Source organism: Acomys minous (assembly GCF_964271855.1).
Source record: "Acomys minous genome assembly, chromosome: 15".
In the NCBI taxonomy this organism is placed as follows: domain Eukaryota; kingdom Metazoa; phylum Chordata; class Mammalia; order Rodentia; family Muridae; genus Acomys; species Acomys minous.
Genome location: NC_140497.1, coordinates 26,737,315 through 26,760,780, shown reverse-complemented (window position 1 = coordinate 26,760,780; position 23,466 = coordinate 26,737,315). Strand labels below are relative to the sequence as shown.

General features: G+C 46.0%; 1 protein-coding gene across 5 annotated transcripts in view; it reads left to right on the top strand.

Annotated features, from left to right (window-relative positions):
* The window catches only part of DLC1 (DLC1 Rho GTPase activating protein), a 370,802-nt gene extending 348,089 nt beyond the window's left edge, over positions 1 to 22,713 (top strand). For all 5 annotated transcript variants that reach the window (XM_084758087.1, XM_084758086.1, XM_084758088.1 and 2 more), the window contains 11 exons: positions 4,382 to 4,445; positions 5,837 to 7,263; positions 7,942 to 8,118; positions 10,926 to 11,085; positions 11,212 to 11,410; positions 13,473 to 13,686; positions 15,594 to 15,708; positions 16,237 to 16,455; positions 17,720 to 17,937; positions 18,820 to 18,993; positions 20,089 to 22,713. In XM_084758087.1, the coding sequence (XP_084614213.1) occupies positions 4,382 to 4,445; positions 5,837 to 7,263; positions 7,942 to 8,118; positions 10,926 to 11,085; positions 11,212 to 11,410; positions 13,473 to 13,686; positions 15,594 to 15,708; positions 16,237 to 16,455; positions 17,720 to 17,937; positions 18,820 to 18,993; positions 20,089 to 20,209 (3,088 nt within the window). In that variant the 3' untranslated portion in view covers positions 20,210 to 22,713. The remainder of the gene's footprint in view (positions 1 to 4,381; positions 4,446 to 5,836; positions 7,264 to 7,941; positions 8,119 to 10,925; positions 11,086 to 11,211; positions 11,411 to 13,472; positions 13,687 to 15,593; positions 15,709 to 16,236; positions 16,456 to 17,719; positions 17,938 to 18,819; positions 18,994 to 20,088) is intronic.
* The last annotated feature ends 753 nt before the right edge of the window (positions 22,714 to 23,466 follow it).

Sequence of the window (23,466 nt, the reverse complement as noted above, 5' to 3'; positions counted from 1 at the left end):
TGTTTTCAGACTTCTCCTCTTGGCTGGTGAGACAGACGGTTTGTGGCCATCCATCTTCCCCTGCTTAGACAGTTAAGGGGTTGAGTTATGGGCTCCTGATCCCTCCCATCAGGCATGCTCCCGTGAAGTGGACCACACGCTTTATGCAGCCACACTAGCTTTCTACTGGAGTAGAAAATAGTCTCATTCCAGGCTGGGTGTGGTGGCGCACGCCTGTAACCCAGCACTCAGGAGGCAGAGGCAGGTGGATCTCTGTAAGTTCGAGGCCAGCCTGGTCTACAAAGCAAGTCCAGGACATCCAAGGCTATACAGAGAAACCCTGTCTCAAAAGAGAGAGAGAGAGAAAAAAAAAAGAAAGAAAAGATGTTCACATTCCTATATGTATAAGTCATACAACTGTTTTGTTTTGTTTTTAAATAAAAGCAGCTGATTTGTTTCTTTTTTTTTTTAATTTAGGTAATTTATTCAGATTACATCTCAATTGTTATCCCCTCACTTGTATCCTCTCATTCCCCCCTCCCTTCATCTTTCTTCTTATTCCTCTCCCCTAGGTCTGTGACAGAAGGGGACCTCCTCCCCCCACCATATGCTCACAGCCTATCAGGTCTCATCCAGATAGCCTGCTTCCCTTTCCTCTGAGTGCCACCAGGCCTCCCCACCAAGGGGAAGTAAAGCAGCCAATTTCTTTTAATATTTTTTTACTGAGGGCAGAAGACTCTTAACATAAAGGCAGGGATGGGATGACGTTAGAACAATTGTACTTTATAAATTTTAAGTTTAGTAATAACCAAAAGTTGCAGTTATGAGACCAATATTGGCTACCCAATATTTCTAAAGAGTTAGTTGTTCCCTTGAAGAGATTGTCTTTTTCCCCCAGTCTTGGTGTCTTCGCTAATAACCTAAACCACCGAGGAAGCTATGATTGTGGGAACGCTCTACCTAAGACTAGTCTAAAAGCACATGCTGATCATGTAAGCTGTAAGCATCACTGGGGTGCCTCTTGTGAAATGTCGTTTTTCAGTGGCATCAAGAGCATTCCTAATTGTGCCGTTCACCTTTAGAGTTAAAACTGACTCCATCTGTCAACCCATGAAAGAATTGGGAAGGTCAGCAAGTAATTGTCAGATAAAAAGATAACTATGTTGTCTGCCACTGTCATTTTCAGGATGTACTTTGTCCCAGAACCACCCTGAACATGCCAAACCCACGCCATTCAGTTTAAAAGGAAGCATGTAATGGGGGGAGGAGGGAGGGGGACAGGGGGCGGGGTGACGGCTTGGAGTAGGAGTTTGCTATGTAGCCCAAACTGGAGAACAGGAAGATACAAGTGAGGGGATAACAATTGAGATGTAATCTGAATAAATTATTTAATTTTTTTTTTTAAATCAACAGTCCTCCTGCCTTAGCCTCCCAGGTGCTAGGAGGACACACCCAGCAACGAGTAATTTAAACATATTTTGTATGGATGCCAGGGAGATCTACAGGAATTGGAAGAATTTGTGTCAGGTCCTTTTTTTTTTTTTTTTAAATCCCTCCTTCTTTTATTTTAAATGTGAGGAGGCCCAGATCTCTACCTGCTCTCCTTTTATCTGCATACCTACAGCTCCATGCAGCAAAGCTCTTGAACCTTTGATAGTCCACCCTTGGCTCCCTCTGTCTTGAGAACAGGCCCAAGTTACCCGACAGATAAGACCTGCACATTCCTGTGGAGCTGGGCCCTGGGTGGTGGCTGGGGTATGGATGCCCAAGGCTACAGATGATTATTGATAACAAGATTTCAACCACTTACTGGAATGATAGTACTTCAGATCTTCTTTGCCTCTTCTTCTTTTTTTAAAATATATTTTATTAATTTATTCACATTACATCCCGATTGTTATCCCATCCCTTGTATCCTCCCTTTCTTCCCTTCCTCCCATTTTCCCCTTACTCCCCTCCCCTATGACTTTTTTTTTTTAACTATCATTAATACTTGTTTCAGAACCAACTGGCAGTTGCTGTGTTTGAGCACCATAGTCACCATGTTTTAATTCTGGGTCCTTGGTCAAGATTCCTGAGCTCTCTAAATCCCTGTTTCGTTCCTTATAAAATAAAAATAAATTATAATATCTGTGGCAGAAGGTTGTCAGAGTACTACAGATGAGCGAGTACATTAGCTGTGCCCAGCACAGTGCCTCCTCACCCAGAAGCAGTAGCATTTACCTAGCTAGACTATTAAGTCTTAGTTGACATGACATAACTGTATGTACCTATGTGGTAGCATGCAATGTTTCAATACTTGCATGTAAGGTGTAGGACCAAATCATGGGGATTAACATATCCACCACCTTGGACTTTTATCATCATTTCTTGTCTTGAGGATATCCAGGGTAGCTGTTTTAAAATATAAGATTAATGTTATCCATAGCCACCCCACTGTGTCAAGTCCTTCTAGAAGTCTCTCTGTGCTGCATTTGCTACCTGTCTATTTGGGACTCACTGTCCCTGACCAGCTTCTGGTGGCAATCTGTCTGTTCTCTTCTATGAGACAGATGAATTTGTCCTCTGCTTGGGCTGCTACCTTATGTCCGTGTCGCCCCTCTGTGAGTATGCAGGTCGTACTACTGTGCATTCGTTGGAGACCCTGGTGGGTGCAGGCAGGTGAGGAGGAATAAAGGAAAACCACAGAAACGCTGACAGTGGCTTCGGCCTTTCAAGATTGCAGTGCCATTAGTTTGGTGCTACCAACAAAAAGAGATAACGTTGACTTTTTTATAAAAGCAACCCCCTGGGTCTCCCTTTTAGTTTGGCTCAAATCTGGAGTTTGCGAGATTGCCCCATCTCCTCCACACCCTCCCCCTCAGGCTGCCATGCCTAGTAAATTTGGTTATAAACACCACTCAACCATTAAAGCCCAAATGGAGTCAAGTGGGGATTCGATTACAGGTTTGATTAACGAGACCCAGACCTAAAACTAACTCCAAACCATTCCTCATTCTTAAAGCCTTGAAAAAAAAGAGGGGGGGGGGGGACTGACACATAGTGGGTGTGCCATTTAACTGAGGCCTCTTACAGAGGGACCCTACACCCCCTCTGAAGCTGCAGTGTCACTCAGCTTCTCTGCTCTTGTTCCCTCCCCATCCAGAGAGGTTTTCTGAGCATTGGCGCTCTGCTTTATCTCTGTTTATTCTCCAAACAGGCTTCCCCATGGTCTGTAGAATCAAAGGCAGGCTTATCACGATGCACCATCCTGGTGCATCCAAGTTGTCAGACAAGTTCCCAGAGCAGGAGGGGGGGGGATAGAGCAGGAGGGGGGAGATAAAGCCCGAGGAGGGTGCAGGATCAGTTTGAAGTGGAGGGCATTATACGCTCCTATTCCATGAAAAAAATAAGGTTGCAACTTTAGAAAGCGATACGAGACTGATGGGAAGATGCGTGAGTCGTATGAGGCAACAAGCAGACACCTTTAGAAGGTAGTGATGGTCATCTGGAAGATGATAGGAAGAGCTGAGGCCTGGAGAACCATCACTCACACTGTGTACCCCCACGCCCACCCCCTGTGACTTTTCTTTAAGTGTTTTATTTTTAATGATGTTGACTGATTTGTTGGTTGGTTGGTTGGTTGATTTCTGGTTGCAAACCATACAAAGCTGTAGTTTGACTCTGGGTGTCTGTCAGAACTCAGTGGGATTTTGGTACCTGAGGTTGCAGTGTCCAGATTGTTAAAATAATCGCTTGTGCTGTTATTGTCGGCAGACACTCTCTCTCTCTCCTGAGAAGAAATGGTATAAATATAAAGCTTTGAGTACTAAAGAGGGCTGGAAGTTCGTCTCCGTATAACAAACTTAAGTTGTAAAAAGTACGTTCTGAGATGGTTCTTTGTTGAATTGGAAAGTACTGAGGCCCGCTGTCCTTTCTGATTCTTATTTGATGTGAAGTGAGGTACACTGGACATTTTGCCAGCAGCCTTCCTAGGTTCCTTTCTGCTGCCCATGTCTCCCCTGAAGCAGACATTGACACTGCCCTTGCAGCTATAGTATGCTGTCTGCTAAAGAAAAAAAAAAAATAACATGTGGAATCTAAACCAACAGTACACGAAATAGATAGGCACCTTTTCAGTTATTCGCATTTTTCTGAGACTAGAACTCACTCCATAGATCAGGCTAGCCTCAAACTCACAGAGATCGCCTTACCTCTGCCTCCCCAGGCACTGAGGTTCAAGGCGTGCACTGTCCTACTGGGAGTAAATCACTCACTCGCTTATGCCGGAAGTTTACCATACTTGCCTAAACTAGAGCGGAGTTCAGAGACGCTCAGTACATGTGTCAGTTGTTTAGAAGAAATACTTGCCTGCGCATTAGTGGTTTCCTTTCTTTCCTAATGCCCTTTCTCTGCTCCTTAGGCGACTAAATACTTTAAACAAGTGCGCGGTGATGAAGCTTGAGATCAGCCCTCACAGGAAGCGAGTGAGTACCCAAATTCCACAACAGGGTTGGGGGCAACAACCCGAACAGGACTACATGCACCATAAAAGGTCCCCTTTGTCCCTCCTAAATGTTACAACCCATATCTGTAGTCAGCAATGGATTGTGTTGTCTGTTGCTCTGGACCTGAAGAGGCCATGTGATTAAAAACCTGCTTCTGGGATGGAACAGTAACTCCATCTCAAAGCTGTCCAGATGAAGGCAGAGACTGACTTGGGGCGGGGATGCTGTCGAATAGTAGGAGATTCGAGGCAGGGACAGGGAGGAGCACAGTTCCTACCCATAAAAAAAACCCACTCTCATTACATACCACCATTGATGGAGTGTGCTCCATTTCCTGTCCACACTTCTTCCTCAGCACCCACGGAGCTGGGCATCCTACCCAGTGTCTTAGCAAACTGGGTCTTGATATTCTCCTCGCCCGTGGCAAGGATAGCTAGCATACTAATTAGTATCTTCTGGTTTCCCCTCGGAAAGACAGTAGTCTGATGGGAGGGTCCCTATTCCTGCCTGTGAGTCAAGCACTATCATCTGCCCTTGTGTTTACAAATGCCCCATGCCGGTGGCACTCGCTGGGCAATCTTGAAGTGCCTGGAGTGTGTCTGACATTGAAACTGCCCAGGACCCTCGTGGTGTGAACTGTGGTCAGGGAGTAAGGCGGAAGTACCAGTAAGAGGCGCCACAGGGCCGGGGTGCCCTGCAATGGCTCACCATATCTGGTCTCCGTTCTTCTTGGGGGCGGCCTTCAGCTGCCGTTCTACTAAACTGTTGGGAAACAGCCCTTTTGTAGGTTGCATGAGAGAACATAAACACACTCTGTCAACAGGCAGTTAAGCGGGAGACCGTCCAGAGGGAGTCCCACCACCACCACTGCTGACTGCAGTTCAGAATGTTTTGCATGCTTGGAATTTTCACCGATCTCAGAGGTCCCCTTTGTGAGCGATTAACAAACAGCCTAAAGACCCAGAGTTTCAATAAAATAACTTCTTTAACTGGCAACACTTGGTCAGACTTCCTGTTCGAGTCTTCATAGTCGGGCTGGTGAAATGACAGTGGGCTATTAAGGTTCATGACAACCGATCTCTATACCCAGGACCTCCAGGCTGAAGGAGGACACTCATTCTGAAAGGTAGACTTTTGAACATGGTGCAAACACCCATCCACATTCATATATGTGCATACATACACACATACATGCAAACACATTCTCTAAATAAAATAAAGTAATAATAAGATCTTTAAATCCTTCTTTGTTACTTAAAAACAGTATGCAAGGAGTAAGTCACAGACGATGGGAGTATCCTCTGAGCTGTGTCTTGCCCTCTGCTTCCTGTTTGGCCCGGGACATAAATGGCCTCCTTTTGTTTTTGCAGAGTGAGGATTCAGATGAAGATGAGCCTTGTGCGATAAGCGGCAAATGGACTTTCCAGAGGGAAAGCAAGCGGTGGTCCAGGCTTGAAGAGTTTGATGTCTTTTCTCCCAAGCAGGATCCAATCCCTGGGTCCCCAGACGACTCTCACTTGCAGAGTGCCACGAGCCACGAAAGCATGCTGACAGACCTCAGCGAGCGCCAGGAGGTGTCCTCTGTCCGGAGCCTCAGCAGCACCAGCAGCAGCGTCCCCACCCACGTGCCCCGCGGTGGTGATGATGCCGCGACACCCCGAACTAATTCTGTCATCAGCGTCTGCTCCTCTGGCCACTTCGTCGGCAACGATGACTCTTTCTCCAGTCTGCCTTCTCCCAAGGAACTGTCCAGCTTCAGCTTTGGTATGAAAGGCCACGAGAAAAACACCAAGTCTAAGACACGAAGCCTGCTAAAGAGGATGGAGAGCTTGAAGCTCAAGGGCTCCCACCACAGCAAGCACAAGGCGCCTTCCAAGCTGGGCTTGATCATCAGTGCGCCCATCCTGCAGGAGGGTATGGACGAGGAGAAGCTGAAGCAGCTGAACTGCGTCGAGATCTCGTCCCTCAACGGCAACCACATCAACGTGCCCATGGTACGAAAAAGGAGCGTGTCCAACTCCACACAGACCAGCAGCAGCAGCAGCCAGTCAGAGACCAGCAGTGCTGTCAGCACACCCAGCCCGGTCACCAGGACACGGAGCCTCAGCACCTGTAACAAGCGGGTGGGCATGTACCTAGAGGGCTTCGACCCTTTCAGTCAGTCCGCCTTTAACAACGTGACGGAGCAGAACTTTAAAAACCGCGAGAGCTACCCAGAAGACACAGTGTTCTATATCCCGGAAGATCACAAGCCCGGCACCTTCCCCAAGGCCCTCTCCAATGGCAGTTTCTGTCCCTCCGGGAGCAGTTCTGTGAACTGGAGGACTGGAAGCTTCCATGGCCCTGGCCATCTCAGCCTACGGAGGGAAAACAGCAGTGACAGTCCTAAGGAACTGAAGAGACGCAATTCCTCCAGCTCTCTGAGCAGCCGCCTAAGCATCTATGATAACGTGCCGGGCTCCATCCTCTACTCCAGCTCGGGGGACCTGGCTGACTTGGAGAACGAGGACATCTTCCCAGAGCTGGACCACATTCTCTACCACGTGAAGGGGATGCAGCGGATAGTCAACCAGTGGTCTGAAAAGTTTTCAGACGAGGGGGACTCGGACTCCGCCCTGGACTCTGTGTCCCCTTGCCCGTCATCTCCAAAACAGATACACCTGGATGTGGACCATGACCGAAGGACACCCAGCGACCTGGACAGCACAGGCAACTCCCTCAATGAGCCCGAAGAACCCGCTGACATCCCAGAAAGAAGGGACTCTGGAGTGGGGGCCTCCCTGACCAGGTGCCATAGGTAAGGGCCTTAACTTCTCTCTCCAGGCCAAGGTGGGGATTGGTGGGATCGAGTTTGACATTCATACCCTAGGGACAATGCCCATGCAGGAGACCCCAGCAATCCAAAAGAAAGGGGGCATTTTTGTACTGTGTCAAAAAGGATGAAGGCAGTAGAACCCTGGAGGGTGGTGGCCTTTGCACAATAGGATCAGACCATATGCCACCGTGGAGTACACTTATAAGTGGTTAAAATAAATGGCAGAGTGCACGGGATAGTCGCCCCCTCTCCCCCAAACAGTTTCCAACTTTCAGACTAAGCCAGGCACAGATGAGAAACTGTCTTCTTGCCAGTATTCTCTAGATAATACAGCATAAAAGTGAAGTACTCACAGGCCCTTACAATCAACCCAGAGATCATTTAAACTAAATGGGAGGGTGTCCCCAATATGCATCGACACCGTCCATCTTCTGCAAGAGACCTGAGCATGTTGAGTCCGCGTATCTGTGGATGCACTGCAACCAACCCTCTGTGGTCATGTAGGAAGAACTGTTCATTTTACTATAGGGGAAAACAGAGAAAGGAATGTTGATGCTCTTGGTTCCCCGAGAGGCCAGTGAGCAGCCTAGGACCTGTTTTGTCTCCTGTGAGGAAGTGTCTGTCTGTCTCACTTCTTCTTCCCGTCCTGTTCTCTTGCAGGCACAGACTGAGGTGGCACAGCTTTCAGAGCTCTCACCGGCCGAGCCTGAACTCTGTGTCTCTGCAGATTAACTGCCAGTCCGTGGCCCAGATGAACCTACTGCAGAAATACTCACTTCTGAAACTGACGGCCCTGCTGGAAAAATACACGCCTTCCAACAAGCATGGATTTAGCTGGTAAGAGTAAAGCAGGTGCTGACCAATCACTGCAGGTGATGCCATTATGCTCCCTGAGGCTGTCCCAGCACTGAGCATGTGACCGTCCTGTCCTTTGTCACTGTCTCCAATCTGTTGTTGTTAGGCAGCTGGTCTGCACATCCTTGAGGCTATGATTTCAATACAGCTGAAACTCAAGTTTTCAGGGAACTGCAGGGCTGGTTGGTTGGGTTTCAGCCCTTTACATGGAAGACTGCATGCCTCTCATATCGTATAACGCAAGCACTTCTTTGCAGACATAGGGGTACCCCACAGTGGGTAGTTACATGGGCATTATCAGGTCATGTTCAAGGGAGGAAGGAACAAAAAGGATGAGGTGTTGTAAGGTGACTTGACCATATTTGTGCATGCTTCTTAGAAGCGTCTTTAAAAAAGCAGTGTTGGAAAGTGAACTCGGGCCTTCACTCATTCTAAGCCCACACTCCATCACAGTCATTTTTTGAATGAATATTTGGAGCATGACTCAAAAATCTACCTGTGCTAAAGAGTTGAGAGTTTTTTGTTTTGTTGTTTATATGGGGGCGGGGGGGAGTGAGGGGCAGCGCTCTCTGGAAAAAATGCTTAGGGAGTAATAAATTTAAGTAATTAGCTATAATATCTCACATACACTATTTTTGTTTGTTTTGGTTTGTTTGGTTTTTTTTTTCTCTCTCTCTCTCTCTTTTGTTTTTTTTGGTATTGTGAGACAAGGTCTGTCTATTTTGTAGCTGTCTTTCCTGGAACTCACTGTGTAGACCAACCTGATCTCAAACTCAGAGGTCTGCCTTCCTTTACCTCTTGAGTGCTAAGATTAAAGCCATGTGCCACCATGCCCCACCACAACAAATACATTTTAAAAGTTGATATTTACTAGATAACGAGCTCATCACAATTTTGAAGATCTGGTCTTGAGTGTACACTGTAAGATGCGGACGGTCAGGCTGGATGGGTTGTGGGTGTGACGTAATCTATGTACATACTCATTTTGTACTCTTGGTCCAAAGACAAGAACTGTGTCTGGATTGGGATCTCTCTGTGTTTGGCAGCATCATGGGCATCTCTGAAAACAGAGGTGCCGTCCATCTCATTAGAGCAGTCTGGTCTGGTCTCTGGCTCCTCCCTCCCAGCCATGTGCAGGGAATGTAGCTGCCGCATCAGAGCGCCTCCTTAGCGAAGGCCGTTGCATGAGCCTCGCTAAGTACAGAAGTTGTTTGTTCTGAGTGACAGAAATACGTATGGACTGTGTATCGCAGAGTGCTTCCGACTCTCAGTGGGCAGTGTAATGTGTTCTTCCCACATTCCATGGCCAGGCTCTTCACCCCCCCAACAGAGCAAGTATTATGCACGCTTCTACCGCAGTGCCGTACACTTAACTGTATGGAAACACAAATTCGGCCTCCACTCTCCAGTTTTTCCTTTTCTAGAGCCGTCCAGAGTGGCAATCCCATGCAAGCACCCAGAAGTCAAGGCAGTTGGCTCCCTGTGGTCCGCCTCTGTGCTTAGCGTAATATTTTCCCTGCTGCTATTTAAAACTGCATATTTTAGATTCTCCCTTTCAGGGGCTTGCCCACCCCTTTCTCACCAAACCCTCAAAAACTCCGAAAGTCTACCCTCCTACTTCAATTCTGGTCAGTTTTTCCAGTGAGTCAAAAACCAAATGTAAAAGCCTGGCATTGTGGAATTTGGACACTTCTGCCCAAAGTCCCTTTCCTGTATGGCCTTCCCCTTTTCTGGTCTCACTCAGAGGGGTCATTTGTAGAGCTCAGATGTCTCCCTGGCAGCCTTAAACGCCTGACATGGGTTTCCTGCTGTTGTGTATATGGCTGGGGGTGGGCCCGCTTTCAGGATGCCTGGCAGCCTTGAGGAGCCTCACAAAACCCCCATTGTGTCTTTTTCGCTTTCTCATAAAAGCCTGAAGATGCTGTGTTCTCTGGGGTCATCGGCAGGGGAATTTATTTTGACTTCAAGTCGTTCCCCATTTGAGCTCTGGTCTCAGTTCTCAGCGTGACAAGCCAGTTAGCATTGTGTATTTGCTGGTTTTTATGCCGTGTTATCCAGATCATCTTATCCAAATTGGTTCATCATATCTCTTCAAGAACCCAGGAGGGATTCATACCCTTTTAGGAAAAGTGGGAACTTGTTTCTCAAGCTTGATTAAGAAATGCCTAATAGCGCAGCTACATCTTTTTGCCTCTCCCTTCCTGTACCGTCATCACTTCAGGATGTCCATTAGCATCCCCTAGGACCACATACAGTCCCCCACCCTTGCTCTCAAGTTCCCCAGATGAGAGTATTTGACCAAGTGTTACAGCTCTGACTCTTCAAGTATCTAGACCAGACTGGGCTAATACTAAGATGTCTTACAAAAACAAAGGAATCGGGGAGATGTTAGGGGTTTAGCTCAGTAGTAGGGCACTTGCCCAGTATTCCTGAGGCTCTGGCTTTCTTCACCAAAAGCACTGTCCTTACACACACACACACACACACACACACACACACACACACACACACAAATTCCTAGGACATTTCTCAATAGTTGGGGGCTAGGGGGTGTGCCATTATAGACTTGCATAATTTATTGTAGCAGCTATTGGCCCAGGGCAGCCTTTGACATGGCTAGTAGTACAGCTGCAAACCTGAACTGGTCGCTTTATTTTATTTTTACTTTCCTTTAAATAGTCCCCATATCCACAGGGATCAAACCCATGAGGGTCTGTTTGCAAAAAAGAGTGAGTGAAATCAGATAAATAAACGCACACCCCCTGACCCCCACCATGTTCTTTAAACAGGGCTGTGCCCAAGTTCATGAAAAGGATCAAGGTTCCAGACTACAAGGACCGGAGTGTATTTGGGGTTCCGCTCGCCGTGAACGTACAGCGCTCAGGGCAGCCCCTGCCGCAGAGCATCCAGCAGGCCATGCGCTACCTCCGTAACCATTGTCTGGACCAGGTGAGTACAGGGGCCTGTGGATCGGACTCATGGGAACGGAGCTTCATGCGCCTTTTTTATATTTTCACTCCTAGTTTTGTGGGAATGTTGCTTCCATCCTCACCCCCAATGTTTTTCTCCCACAAGGTTGGGCTCTTCAGGAAGTCAGGGGTCAAATCCCGGATTCAGGCTCTACGCCAGATGAATGAAAGCGCTGAAGATTACGTCAACTATGAAGGCCAGTCCGCTTATGATGTAGCAGACATGTTAAAGCAATATTTTCGAGATCTTCCTGAGCCCCTTATGACGAACAAACTCTCTGAAACCTTCCTACAGATCTACCAATGTAAGCATTCTTGGATCTTCTTAAGACTATTGATGCTGGGTTCTGTGGGACCAAATGAAACATGTAGCCTCTTTTTATGTCATTCTTCTGAAAAAAAATTTTTTTATCAGTTTGTGTATGCAATAGGTTTATGTGTACTTACCGAATGATTTGAAAAATGATTCTTGCGGCCTGGGAATGCGTTGGCCAAGTGATTGCATAACACGTATGAAATACTGGGTTTGCGCCAGCCCTACATACACCTGATGTGGTGGTGAACATGTCTAATTCTAGCTCATGGGAGGTTCAGAAGTTCAAGTTCACCCTCGACTACATACATCCTGAGATCAAGAGCTACCTGAGCTCCATGAGACCTCATCTTAAAAAGAAAGAGAAAATAGATGTACCTGTTGCATCTGCAAGCGCTGAAGCGGTTGTACATTTTTACAGTCAGGTCTAGCATCATCTTTCTTGTCTACAGCAGTGTAATATGGATACCAAAGTCCTATGCGTATCCTCTGTTGCCCCTTCTCCCTCACTCCTTCCCTCTTCCTCTCCATCACTTCCTCCACCCACCTCCCTTTCTCCCCTCCACCCACCCTCATTTCCTTCCCCCACCCCCTTGTCTATAGAGCTTTCATTTACTTTACACCTCTCACAGGGCTGTTGAGTTTTAAATTTCTCAGGTGTCTGTTTTATCTCACTGGAAAATGAATAAATAATCTTTTCTTCCTCCTCCTCCTCCTCTTCCTCCTCCTCCTCCTCTTCCTCCTCCTCCTCCTCCTCCTCCTCCTCCTCCTCCTCCTCTTCTTCTTCTTCTTCTTCTTCTGTTATTCATCATTGTCCCTTCCAGAAATACCCGGGAAAATAGTACTCGTGCCCTCCTCATTTTTTTTTAAGCTCAGCTTAAAGCAAACAGTTGTGGAAATAAATGATCGAGATCAGGATTGTGGCTTTCGCAGCCTTGTGTTTTTCTTGGCTCAGGTGGCATCAGAGCGGTGTGATTTAAAAGCAGCTTGTCTTGGTGCTGAAATAATCTGTAGAACTGACGCACTGAGCTTCATTTTATGAGAAACGGAGCTGGTCTGGACTGCTTCGTTATTCGCTTCATCCTTTCATATTTTATGAAAACACAGGTCACATTTTCCCCCACCAAAGTATTTGTTATGCATTGTAACCATGGAGCTGTTTAGTCAGTTTGTCTTATGGCCCTGCATTTAAGTGACTTGATTTTTCCACCACATGCTTCTTTTTTTTTTTTTTTTTTTTTAAGTTTGCCTGGTGAATGAGACTGGAAGGCAAAGACTTAACAGCAGTGTAAATTATTCTATAGGCTTATGTGCATTCTTAGACATTTACCTCTTGGTATACATTCATCCCCCACCCGAGACAGGGTTTCTCTGTGTAGCCTTGACTATCCTGGACTCACTCTGTAGACCAGGCTAGCCTTGAACTCACAGCAATCTTTTTGCCTCTGCCTCCCAAGTGCTGGTATTAAAGGCATGTGCCACCACCGCCTGGCTCTTGGTATACTTTCTAAACTTTAAGTTATTGTTTAAAGTCTGTCTATTGATATCAACTTCATACTTTCACAAGCTTTCCCATTTCAAGGATGAACAAATAGGTCAAAATTGGTCTCTAAGACCCTGGACCTTTTATAGTCGGCTGGGCAATCTCTGTTCCTAACGTCGTGCGTGTGTCTCACATAAGCTTTTTTTTTATTGAAACTACTTAAATGGAGAATGATTTCAATAATTAATATGGTGAAAAAAAATGTTAAGTGCTTAGAAGAAACAGTTCCGCACACTGTAAGAACCTATCATCTGGAGCCGAACTCGGAGGTCGATTTAAGAGTGTGTTAGCATTGTGGGTGTTTAAAATATTTTAACTCCCCCATGAGGCCAGGAAATTCTTGAGGGTAGTGACGCCGGTAGCAGCCCATAATTTCTCCCTTATTAATCTTCAGTGTGCTTTCTACAAGTGCTTGTTCAGTGTTTGATGCTGATGTTTGCTTTGGGATGTGGACTTGCCACGGACGTGGAAATTTACTGAGTTGATGGCGGGGGATGCTTGTGCCCTACAGATGTGCCCAAGGACCAGCGCCTCCAAGCTATTAAGGCAGCCGTTATGCTCTTGCCTGACGAGAACCGGGAGGTTCTCCAGACGCTTCTCTACTTCTTGAGCGATGTCACAGCAGCTGTGAAAGAAAACCAGATGACTCCCACCAACCTGGCTGTGTGCTTAGCTCCCTCTCTCTTCCACCTCAACACTCTGAAGAGAGAAAATTCTTCTCCGAGGTACAGATGAAATGCAAAAAGCCTGTCTCCTCTAAGGCGTCTCTCACTTCCTTCTAAGGCCGTGCCCCTGTGTTCTTACTGGAGTCTTTACCTGAACTGAGCAAAAGTGCTTCGTCCTAGAGTCAGGTCCTGTATGTTAGTGTGATAGATTGCCGGACGCAAACAACTTAGGGAAGAGAAGGTTGATGCTGGTCATGGTTTCAGAGGACTCAGCCTGTGCTTGGTTGGCCCCATTTATTTGGCAGGACATCATGGGGCAACAAAAGAGGACCTTTGCTTCATGAAGGCCTGGTGAGGGGCTAGAGAACTATAAGAAAGAGACAGGATACCCAAGGTCCCACCCCCCGTGACCTGTTTTGAAATTCCAGCCAAGTCCCACCTCCCAAAGTTTCCAAACCCTCCCACAGTGGTATCATCAGCTGATTATCTCTGGTCCAAAATGTGAACTTCTTGGGAGCCCTTGCTGCTCAGGGCAATTGACTCACAGCTCACACAGCAGCCCTGTGCCTCTGTCCCCTTTCCTAGCGTCCCTTTCTAAAAGCTATCTTTTAAGCCCCAGGGCCTGAGAGAGAGAGCACTGTGGAGTTCTGCTTCTACATGGCCAGTGTTTAAAGCCAATCAAACTGTGTCATCTCCACTCTCCCGGCAAACAGCCTTGCAGACCTACTGGCCTGAAGCCCTGGGTGGATAGTCCGCAGAGCCTTAGATCCTCCACCACATCAGGGAAGATGCATTTCTGGCCTGTTCCTGTAGTTGAAAGCAAGGCAACAAAGGAGGAAGGTCGTTGTTAAGTCTCATAGTTGCTCTACTTAGCATATGGCCTAAGCCAGTTCCTGGCAACCACTTCTGCCTAGAGTACATGTGCAGAACGCAGGAGTAGCCATAGGGAAAGTGGAGGAGGCTGGGTGCTCACAGAGGCTGGTAACTCACCAGGGACTTGCCGTATACTAGGCATAGGGCTGGGTGCCCCCCACTAATCTTCTTTTGCCATAACAATCTAAAGTGATGAATAAACTGCCAAGTAGTGTCTATTTTGTTTTGTTTTGTTTTGGTTTGGTTTGGTTTGGTTTGGTTTGGTTTTGGTTTTTCAAGACAGGGTTTCTTTGTGTTGCCTTGGCTGCCCTGGACTCGCTTTGTAGACCAGGCTGGCCTCGAACTCAGCGATCCACCTGCCTCTGCCTCCCGAGTGCTGGGATTAAAGGCGTGCGCCACCGCCGCCCGGCTGTTTTGTTTTGTTTTTTACTTCAAAAATAAAGTGAAGTTTTGGGGAAAGTTAGCTCTGGAAGGAAGAAATAGAATGTCTGACTTGCATTTCTTACATAAATAGTTTGTAATAAGACCACCCCACCTCCACAGGAAGAAAGAAAGGGTGACTAGCTAGACTCAACTCACCCTATGTTTAACTAGGAACCTGAAAAGCGTTTCTCGGCTCGAGACATTGAAGTGATTGTGCCTGAAAGACATACAATACTTAATAGCCTTTTAACTAGTGTTAAAAGTTGTCGGGACATTCCAGCTTTAATGGGATAAAAAAAAAAAAAAACTAGAGGAGACAAGCAGAAGAGAGGCCCGATAAGAATAAGACCAAACCTCTAGGAAACAATTGCTTTCTCCCTCACCTAAGGTTTGCTTAGCTAGTGAGAATAGTGATAGCATTGGAATCCTTACCCCAGAGAGCTCCACCTCACTCCCTTCAGAAGCTGCCTCAGCCCCCAGCACACAGAGGCTCCTGTGACCTACTTAATAGAATGTCTTTATATGGCCAGGATATTTAACCAGAATACACCCTACTTAGTATTTTGTGTCGTGTTTGTAATAAAACTATGAGAAACTGTACTGAACAAAATAAAAGTATCTTTGAGCCATATATAACCTGCTTATCAAAACCCTTTATTTCTTTTTCCTAGGGTAATGCAAAGAAAACAGAGTCTGGGCAAACCAGACCAGAAAGATCTGAATGAAAACCTAGCTGCCACTCAAGGGCTGGCCCACATGATTGCTGAGTGCAAGAAGCTCTTCCAGGTATATAATCCCTGGGCTAGGGATAGTAAGGATGGGCACAAAGTCAACGGCTTAGTGCTTGTTCCCATGCGCAAACGGTCTTTCCCATAATTGGAGACTATTAATATATATAGGCTGAAACTACACACAGACTCAACTCAACACACACACACACACAGATATTTTTATATGTGTTTAAATACATGTGGCAGTTAATGTTTCTTTAATTTGTCTGCCTTTTACTTAAAAAACAAAAGCAGAGTTTGAGGCCAGCCTGGTCTACAGAGCTAGTTCCAGGTCAGCCTGGACCACGCAAGAGAAACCAACAACAACAAAAGAGCAATAGCAAGAAATTATCTGGAATTAAAATTGTCTGAGAAACCAGCTTTGATCACATAAGCCATGTTGTGATTGCTTATTAGCTCTGTCTCTCGGGAGCGGGAGCGGCTGCGGCTGCCAGCCTGCGTCAGGCCACTGAGTGGGCCCTTTGCCTTCGACTGATGTGCTGGCAGACCCCATCACCTTCTCCTCTTGTGTGTCCCTCTCCAGGTTCCTGAGGAAATGAGCCGCTGCCGCAACTCTTACACGGAACAGGAGCTAAAGCCCCTTACGCTGGAGGCCTTGGGACACCTGAGTAGTGATCAACCTGCCGACTACAGGCACTTCCTCCAGGATTGCGTGGATGGCCTATTTAAGGAGGTCAAGGACAAGTTCAAAGGCTGGGTCAGCTACCCCACCTCTGAGCAGGCTGAGCTGTCCTATAAGAAGGTCAGTCTTCTCCCAATTTCATTCCCGTGGCCATGACTGAGTCATCAGACTCGAGACTCTCTGCCCAGCTGTACTCTCTGTGGGGAATCTCTGCCCCAGGCCTGTCGTTGACAACTGTCCCTGTGTTGGGCAGCCAGTGGTTGGACATCTGCCACAGAGGGAAAAACACTCCCCACTTGGGAAATCTCAGTCTGCTTGGGAGGAACTGGTTGCTTTCCCACCACAGAATCATCCTAGACCAGTAATTTGCAACCTGTGGGTCGTGACTCTTTTTGGGGTCACATATTAGATAACTTGCATAGCGGCTCTTTACATTATGATTCATAACAGTGGCAATTATAGTTATGAAGTAGCAACAAAATAATCTTATGGTTGGGGTCACCACAGCATGAGGAACCGTATGCAAAGGTCGCAGCATTAGGAAGGTTGAGAACCACTGTTCTATACTTACCTGGAAGATTCACTAGTATTATTGAGGTTGCGGGGTTTTTATGTTTGTCCTTTTTTTTAGATTTATTTTATTTATTATGGATACAGTGCTCCACCTGCATAGGCTCCAGCACGTCAGAAGAGGACATTAGATCACATTATAGATGGTTGTGAGCCACCATGTGGTTCAGGACCTCTGGAAGAGCAGTCAGTGCTCTTAACCTCTGAGCCATCTCTCCAGCCCATATTATTGGCTTTTAAAGAGCGTCTTAGGACATGCTTACCTTTTTTCCCCCTATAATGTAAAGAAAATAGTTTTACACTCCCATCTGTTCTGAGTCACTATTTGGAGGATCCTTTATGTTTCAGCATAAAATGTTCAAGGTGTTTGTCAACACTGTCTCTCCCACCTTGAAAATAAACATAGTGGTTAAATACAGACTTTGGGATGAAATAAATGAATTTATCACAGTCATTCTAATACAAGCCCAGGAAACAGAAGTCATGGATTTTGACCAGAGTTGGCACTATACTGTTTGCATTCCTAGCCTGCTCTTGAGTGTATTCGGGGCTAGAGACCTATTAACTTCATAGATTTACCAATCAGCCTCTGAAGAGAAAGCCACATTCCCCACTCAAAATTGGCTTTCAAAATCAAAGCATCTACGCTTTAGCTTAGCGATGAGAAAGATACATCCTGCCCAGCGGGAGTGGTACACACCTTTAATCCTAGCACTTGGGAGGCAGAGGAAGGTACGGCGGATCTCTGAGTTCTAAGACAGCCAGGGTTACTGGAAAAACAAAACAAAACAAAAAACACAAATCTTCTTTTCAGGTCAGTGACGGACCCCCACTAAGGCTTTGGAGGTCAACCATTGAAGTCCCTGCTGCACCTGAGGAGATCTTAAAGCGCCTTCTGAAAGAACAGCACCTCTGGGATGTGGACCTTCTGGATTCAAAGGTGATCGAAATCCTGGACAGCCAGACTGAAATCTACCAGTACGTCCAAAACAGCATGGCGCCTCACCCTGCTCGGGACTACGTCGTGTTGAGGTGAGAGCTTCCAAATGGATTTGACTATGGCGTGGACCACTAAACATTAGGACTGGACCCTTGTCTTCCTCAAACGTACAGTGTGGTTACGTTATCTAAAACTAGGTGTAGATGTCCAGAAAGGTGCTGAGCTATTTCAAAGCACAGTTATGTTTCTGGCAGCAGGGCAGTTCACTGAGAAAGTCTTCACGTGAAACCATGCTCCGAAAGGGAAAGCCTTTTCAAATGAATGTGCACCGTGGTGCTAGACCTCTGCACTACTGAGTATAGATACTCTGGTTAGATGCAGCTAATGAGTGGATAGGCCAGGGAAGACCACTTAGTCCCAAGTGAGATGTGGATAAAACTGATTAATCCCCAAGCCTCTGGGCATGGTGGTGGTGTAAGCCTTTAATCCCAGCACTCAGGAGGCAGAGCCAGGTGGATCTCTGTGAGTTTGAGGCCAGCCTGGTCTACAAAGTGAGTCCAGGACAGTCAAGGCTACACAGAGAAACCCTGTCTCAAAAAAAAAAAAAAAAACAAACAAAAAACAAAAATAAAAAGAAAGAAAGAAATCCCCAAGCCATCTGAAGTGAAGGCTATTGAAGGAGCCATTTCAAAAAGCTTTGAGGAAATGGCAGATTATTCTTCCTAACCATTCCCTGCCTGTTTGATGTCCACATCCTGAGAAGTTCTTGAAATGTAAAAATGGTTTTATTAAAAACCATGCCAAAAAGAGACTGCCTGACTGAACAGGTACCCCAAGTAGAAAGAAGCCAGCTGCCTTGTCCAGGCTGTCTACCCAGAGTCACTGTGCAGGGATTGGGAGGGTCCCAGGAAGGAGGGGCCATTTTGACCCTGGCTTCTGAGAAATTCCATCTCCCTTTGCTTTTGTCTCCACAGGACCTGGAGGACTAATTTACCCAGAGGAGCCTGCGCCCTCCTCCTCACCTCTGTGGATCACGACCGGGCGCCCTTGGCAGGCGTGAGAGTTAATGTGCTCCTGTCCAGATATTTGATCGAACCCTGCGGGTCAGGAAAATCCAAACTCACCTACATGTGCAGAGCTGACTTAAGGTACGTGCTGATTCTGACCTTTTGACAAGGGGGAGGGGAGGCAGGAGATGCAGGTTTTCCATATAATGCCAAGAATGGCGAAATGAATCTATCACTGTTTTGCAGATTTTATGGAGAGTGGTGCTTATAAAGTACTACCTTGACATTTGCTGCCCTTTGGGGTACTGCTTCCAAACCGAATTCCTTAGGAAATGTGCTGTGTGAATTGGGGAGTTTTATCACAAATTTAAAGCCATGAGAAGTAGTATATTTTATATTGAACCAACAAGTAAATCCCTCCCATTTTATACTAGAAGGTTTCTGAACAGTGTGCACGTTTTGTAATTGATTATGCCTCTGCTTTGTGCAGTAAATGAACACGGTTCATCAGATAATAGGATGCTCAAGATCAACTAGGGAATGCTTCTCTTCGTCAATACGGTCCCCTTTGTAAATGCCAGTGACCCATGCCATGCATGTCTGCGATGCACGCCCAAGCCTTTGAAGCCTTTTCTAAGCAGGGCTATTGGGTATACGTGCTTGCAATGCTGTTCCTGCAAACGTTCAGGTCCTAAATGCTTATGGACGTGCCCGGGGTTGTCTGCAGACAAAAGGCAGTCCTGCAGCTGGGCGTGGTGGCACATGCCTTTGATCCCAGGAAGCAGAGTTAGGCAGATCTCTGTGAATTCAAGGCTAGCCAGTTCCAGGACAGCCAGAGCTACATACAGACGCTGTTTGCTGGGCGGTAGTGGCTCACGCCTTTAATTCCAGCACTCGGGAGGCAGAGGCAGTTGGATTGCTGTGAGTTTGAGGCCAGCCTGGTCTACAAAGTGAGTCTAGGACAGCCAAGGCTACACAGAGAAACCCTGTCTTGAAAAACCAAAAAGCTAAAAAAAAAAAAGTAAAGATACTGTCTCAAAGAAAGGAAAAAAAAATGGAAGTAGGAACCTTTGGTGCAGCTCAGTAATGAACATTTTTCCTCTCCTTCTTGGGGACCTGAACACAATCCTCATAGTTCAATTTAAAAAAAAAAAAAAAAGGTTTCAAGACCGCCTTCATCGTATCTCCATCCTTTCTGATTTAAGTGACTCACCAGCTTTTCTTCTTGTGTGACAGGGGCCACATGCCGGAGTGGTACACAAAATCTTTTGGACACTTGTGTGCAGCTGAAGTGGTAAAGATCCGAGACTCCTTCAGTAATCAGAACCCTGACACCAAGGATACCAAATCTAGGTGACTGCTGAGGTGGCGCACCTAAGGGTGCTACCTGGGTGGTTGTCTCTAGAGCCTTGCCAGTCCTCGGAAGGGTTCGTCTGGGTCTGATTGACTACCGCGATTTGACACGTTCTTAAAGCTGCTTCCTGTTTGTCTTAGGTCTACACGATAGACCTTGACTGGAATTTATAAGACTTGCGGGGGGTGGGGGGGGGGTACTTGTATTATTCAGATTGCTTCTGAGAAGCAAGAACTCTTTCAGCGCGTAATGGAAGATGACGAAGAGACATGATTCTCCTGTGACGTCAGCGTATGTGTACCCATGTCCTTTGTTTGCAGCGTGTCGGGGGACTGTTGTATCCACTGGAATAGTTGGTACTTGCAGGCAGGTTTTCTCACTGACAACGAGCAGAGAACGGTTTGCCCAGGGGAGTGTGAATGTGTGTGTTGCTGGCTGAATGGCACAGGTGAAGGGATAGGGGTGCAGTGTCTGGCACACTGAGCATCCGCAAAGGATGCTGATAAACCAGGTTTAGCTCAACCTGGAGTAGCTGACTGACTATCCAGGGATCCATCCAGAAGGAGAACCCAGCTGCCTTCTCCACTCCCCTCCTAGGGTATTAAACGTTTTTTGTTTTTGTTTTTGTTTTTTGTTTTCTTTTCCGCAAACATTTGCTTTCCCATAAATTGTAGCTTCCCCGTGACCATAGGAATTTAACTAATAAGACTAGTTCAGAATTGGCATCAGCTTCACTCCCTTGTCGGGCTCCAAAGAGAGACTTTTATTTAAGTGAGGTGTAATTGTTGAACACTGACACCCATACGCAAAATATTAAACCACTTTTGCTTCCAGTACTGGGTATACGGGGCCTTTGTATGCCTGGCAAGCACTCTACAGAGAACTGCATCCCCGACTCTGTTTTCACTTTGTACTTTGACACAGGGTCTCATCACGTGGCCCAGGCTGGTCTTGAACAACTGGCCACCTATATAGCCCAGGTTCCTAACTCAGTCTGTCGAATATTTGCCATAAGAGGCTCAGCTCATCAAAACTTTTTGCCTGTTACAATTCATAGTATTTTCATACTTGTGACACAAACTCTAAGATACACAAGGGAATAGAGGGGACTATGTCCCCAGCACAGGAGGCTTTTGATTTTTGATGGCAGGTATCAGTGTTCCTGACAGCTACATGTGTGTATTTTAATTGGGTTTGACCTCTGCACAAATAATTTCTTCTGACTATTTGTTATTTTTCCTACATTTCTTCTTCTTCCCCCCCCCCTTTTTTCTCATAATGCCCTTGAACTATTATTTAGTAATAATGGGGAAGAGTAATCTCAGCGAAAAACAAACAGTGCAGGTTTTTGTAAGGGTGGTCTTTATACAGGTTTTACTGTAATGGTAAAGATTGACTCGAGGCAGTATTAGTAAATTTTATTTTGTATGGCTCAAAAAGTGAATGACGTGTGAATGAGAGTTGAAGAAGGATTTTTATTTTGTTATAACTTAGTTACCTTGTCAGTATTATTTCAAAGGTTCTTTGAAGAATTGGGGAGGAAGGATGTCAGAGTAGAGCTTTAAAATTGGAGTATTTTGAATTATCAGTGTTGTTTGTGAAGATGTGCGTGTATATTCGACTTTGATGGCTTCTTGATCTGTAAGATTGTATGCTGTAAATACCATTCTATCGAGAAACATGTACACATGTCTGTCTACTGTGCTTTCAGACATAAAGCATGATAAAGATTATTATTTAAGATATACTTGTATTTATACCTCAGATATTCTTTTGGGTTTTGTACCTCAAGGCTCCCCTCCCTACATTGTAAATACACTTTACATGAATACAGTTTTAGTGGAAAAAAAAACAAATAAAAAGATTAAATAAAGGAAGAGGTTTATAATTTGCCCTATATCTGTACAGAGTATATTCAGTAAGTGCACTATTAAATGTTTAAAGTAAGGGGAAGATTCTGGTCCTGTTCTCTGTTGCACCTTCTCCGCCCTTAGTAGCAGGGATAGCAAAGCATATAGGGGCCCAGTGGCAACCAAAATCCAAAGATACATCGGCTGAAAGAAAAATCAGACGACAAATCATTCCAAGGCCAAGCTGCAACTGAGCCACTCACCCACAAACAGGAAACCCCGGTGAAGGTTCAGGAAGCCTGGACAGTCTCTCGGCACCAAGGTCAGAGATGACGCTGAGAACTTACGAGAACGGAGCAACAGCACCGGAGTGATGCTTAGAAGGAAAGTCAAGGTCACTGATTAATCCACAAAAGGTCTCTTTTCCGTGTTTAACTTTCCTGTTGAAGGGATTACTTACGTCTGGCCAGAGAAGAATTCAGAGCGTGGGACTTTTTAAGAACTCGCCTTACATCTGGTACCGTCCAGGTGATTCATGGTCTAGGCTGGGAGTTCTTAAGGGCAGGCTCGTCTCCTGCGCATCTTTGTAATCCTCTACTGCAGCGTTCAGTGTTTTGTACTTGTAGACACCTAATAAATTTATCATTTGCTAAAGAACACTGATTGAATTAGCTTCTGTTATTTTTTTTAAAAGATAATCTAGGGTAACATCAACCTTTTTTTCCCCCCCTTCAAGACAGGATTTCTCTGGCCTCTAACTCAGAGGCATTGCCTGCTTCTGCCTCCCAAGTGCTAGGATTAAAGGCGTGTGTCACCATACCCAGCTTGGCTAGCATCCACCTCAAACCTTCGCTTCCATTCATTACTTCCCTTCCTGCTTTGCTTTGAGTTTTATTTTCAATATTTGAGTTGATGCAGAGTCTTCCTACATTATCCCAGACTGGCTTCAAACTCACAATGTAACTCAGAACTGGCCCTGAACTCTTGACTCCTGAAATTACATTATTCCCAGATGCTTCCCACGTGGAACCTGCAGTGACTCGAAAGTGCTAAACCTAAGAGGTCTGAAACTTTAAACTAAAAAAGATGGCAACTTCTCTGTATGTTGATTCTAAACTAAAGAGTTGTTGTGGACCATGGTGGAATGACACCAGCCTTTAATCCTGGCAAGAGGGAGGCAGGGCTGTGACTTGGAGGCCAGGCCAGTCTACATAGCAAGCTGTAAGACAGCCAAGGCTAAATAATAGAAGCTGTCACAAACAAAACAAAACAAAGCCCTCTTTTCTTTGTTCTGGTCATTGAAGTCGGGGCCTCACACATACAGGACAGGCACTCTACCACTAAAGCACATTCCCAGACCCTTTGATGGACTTTTAACCAGTTTCCTGTCTCACATACCTTATGATGTCC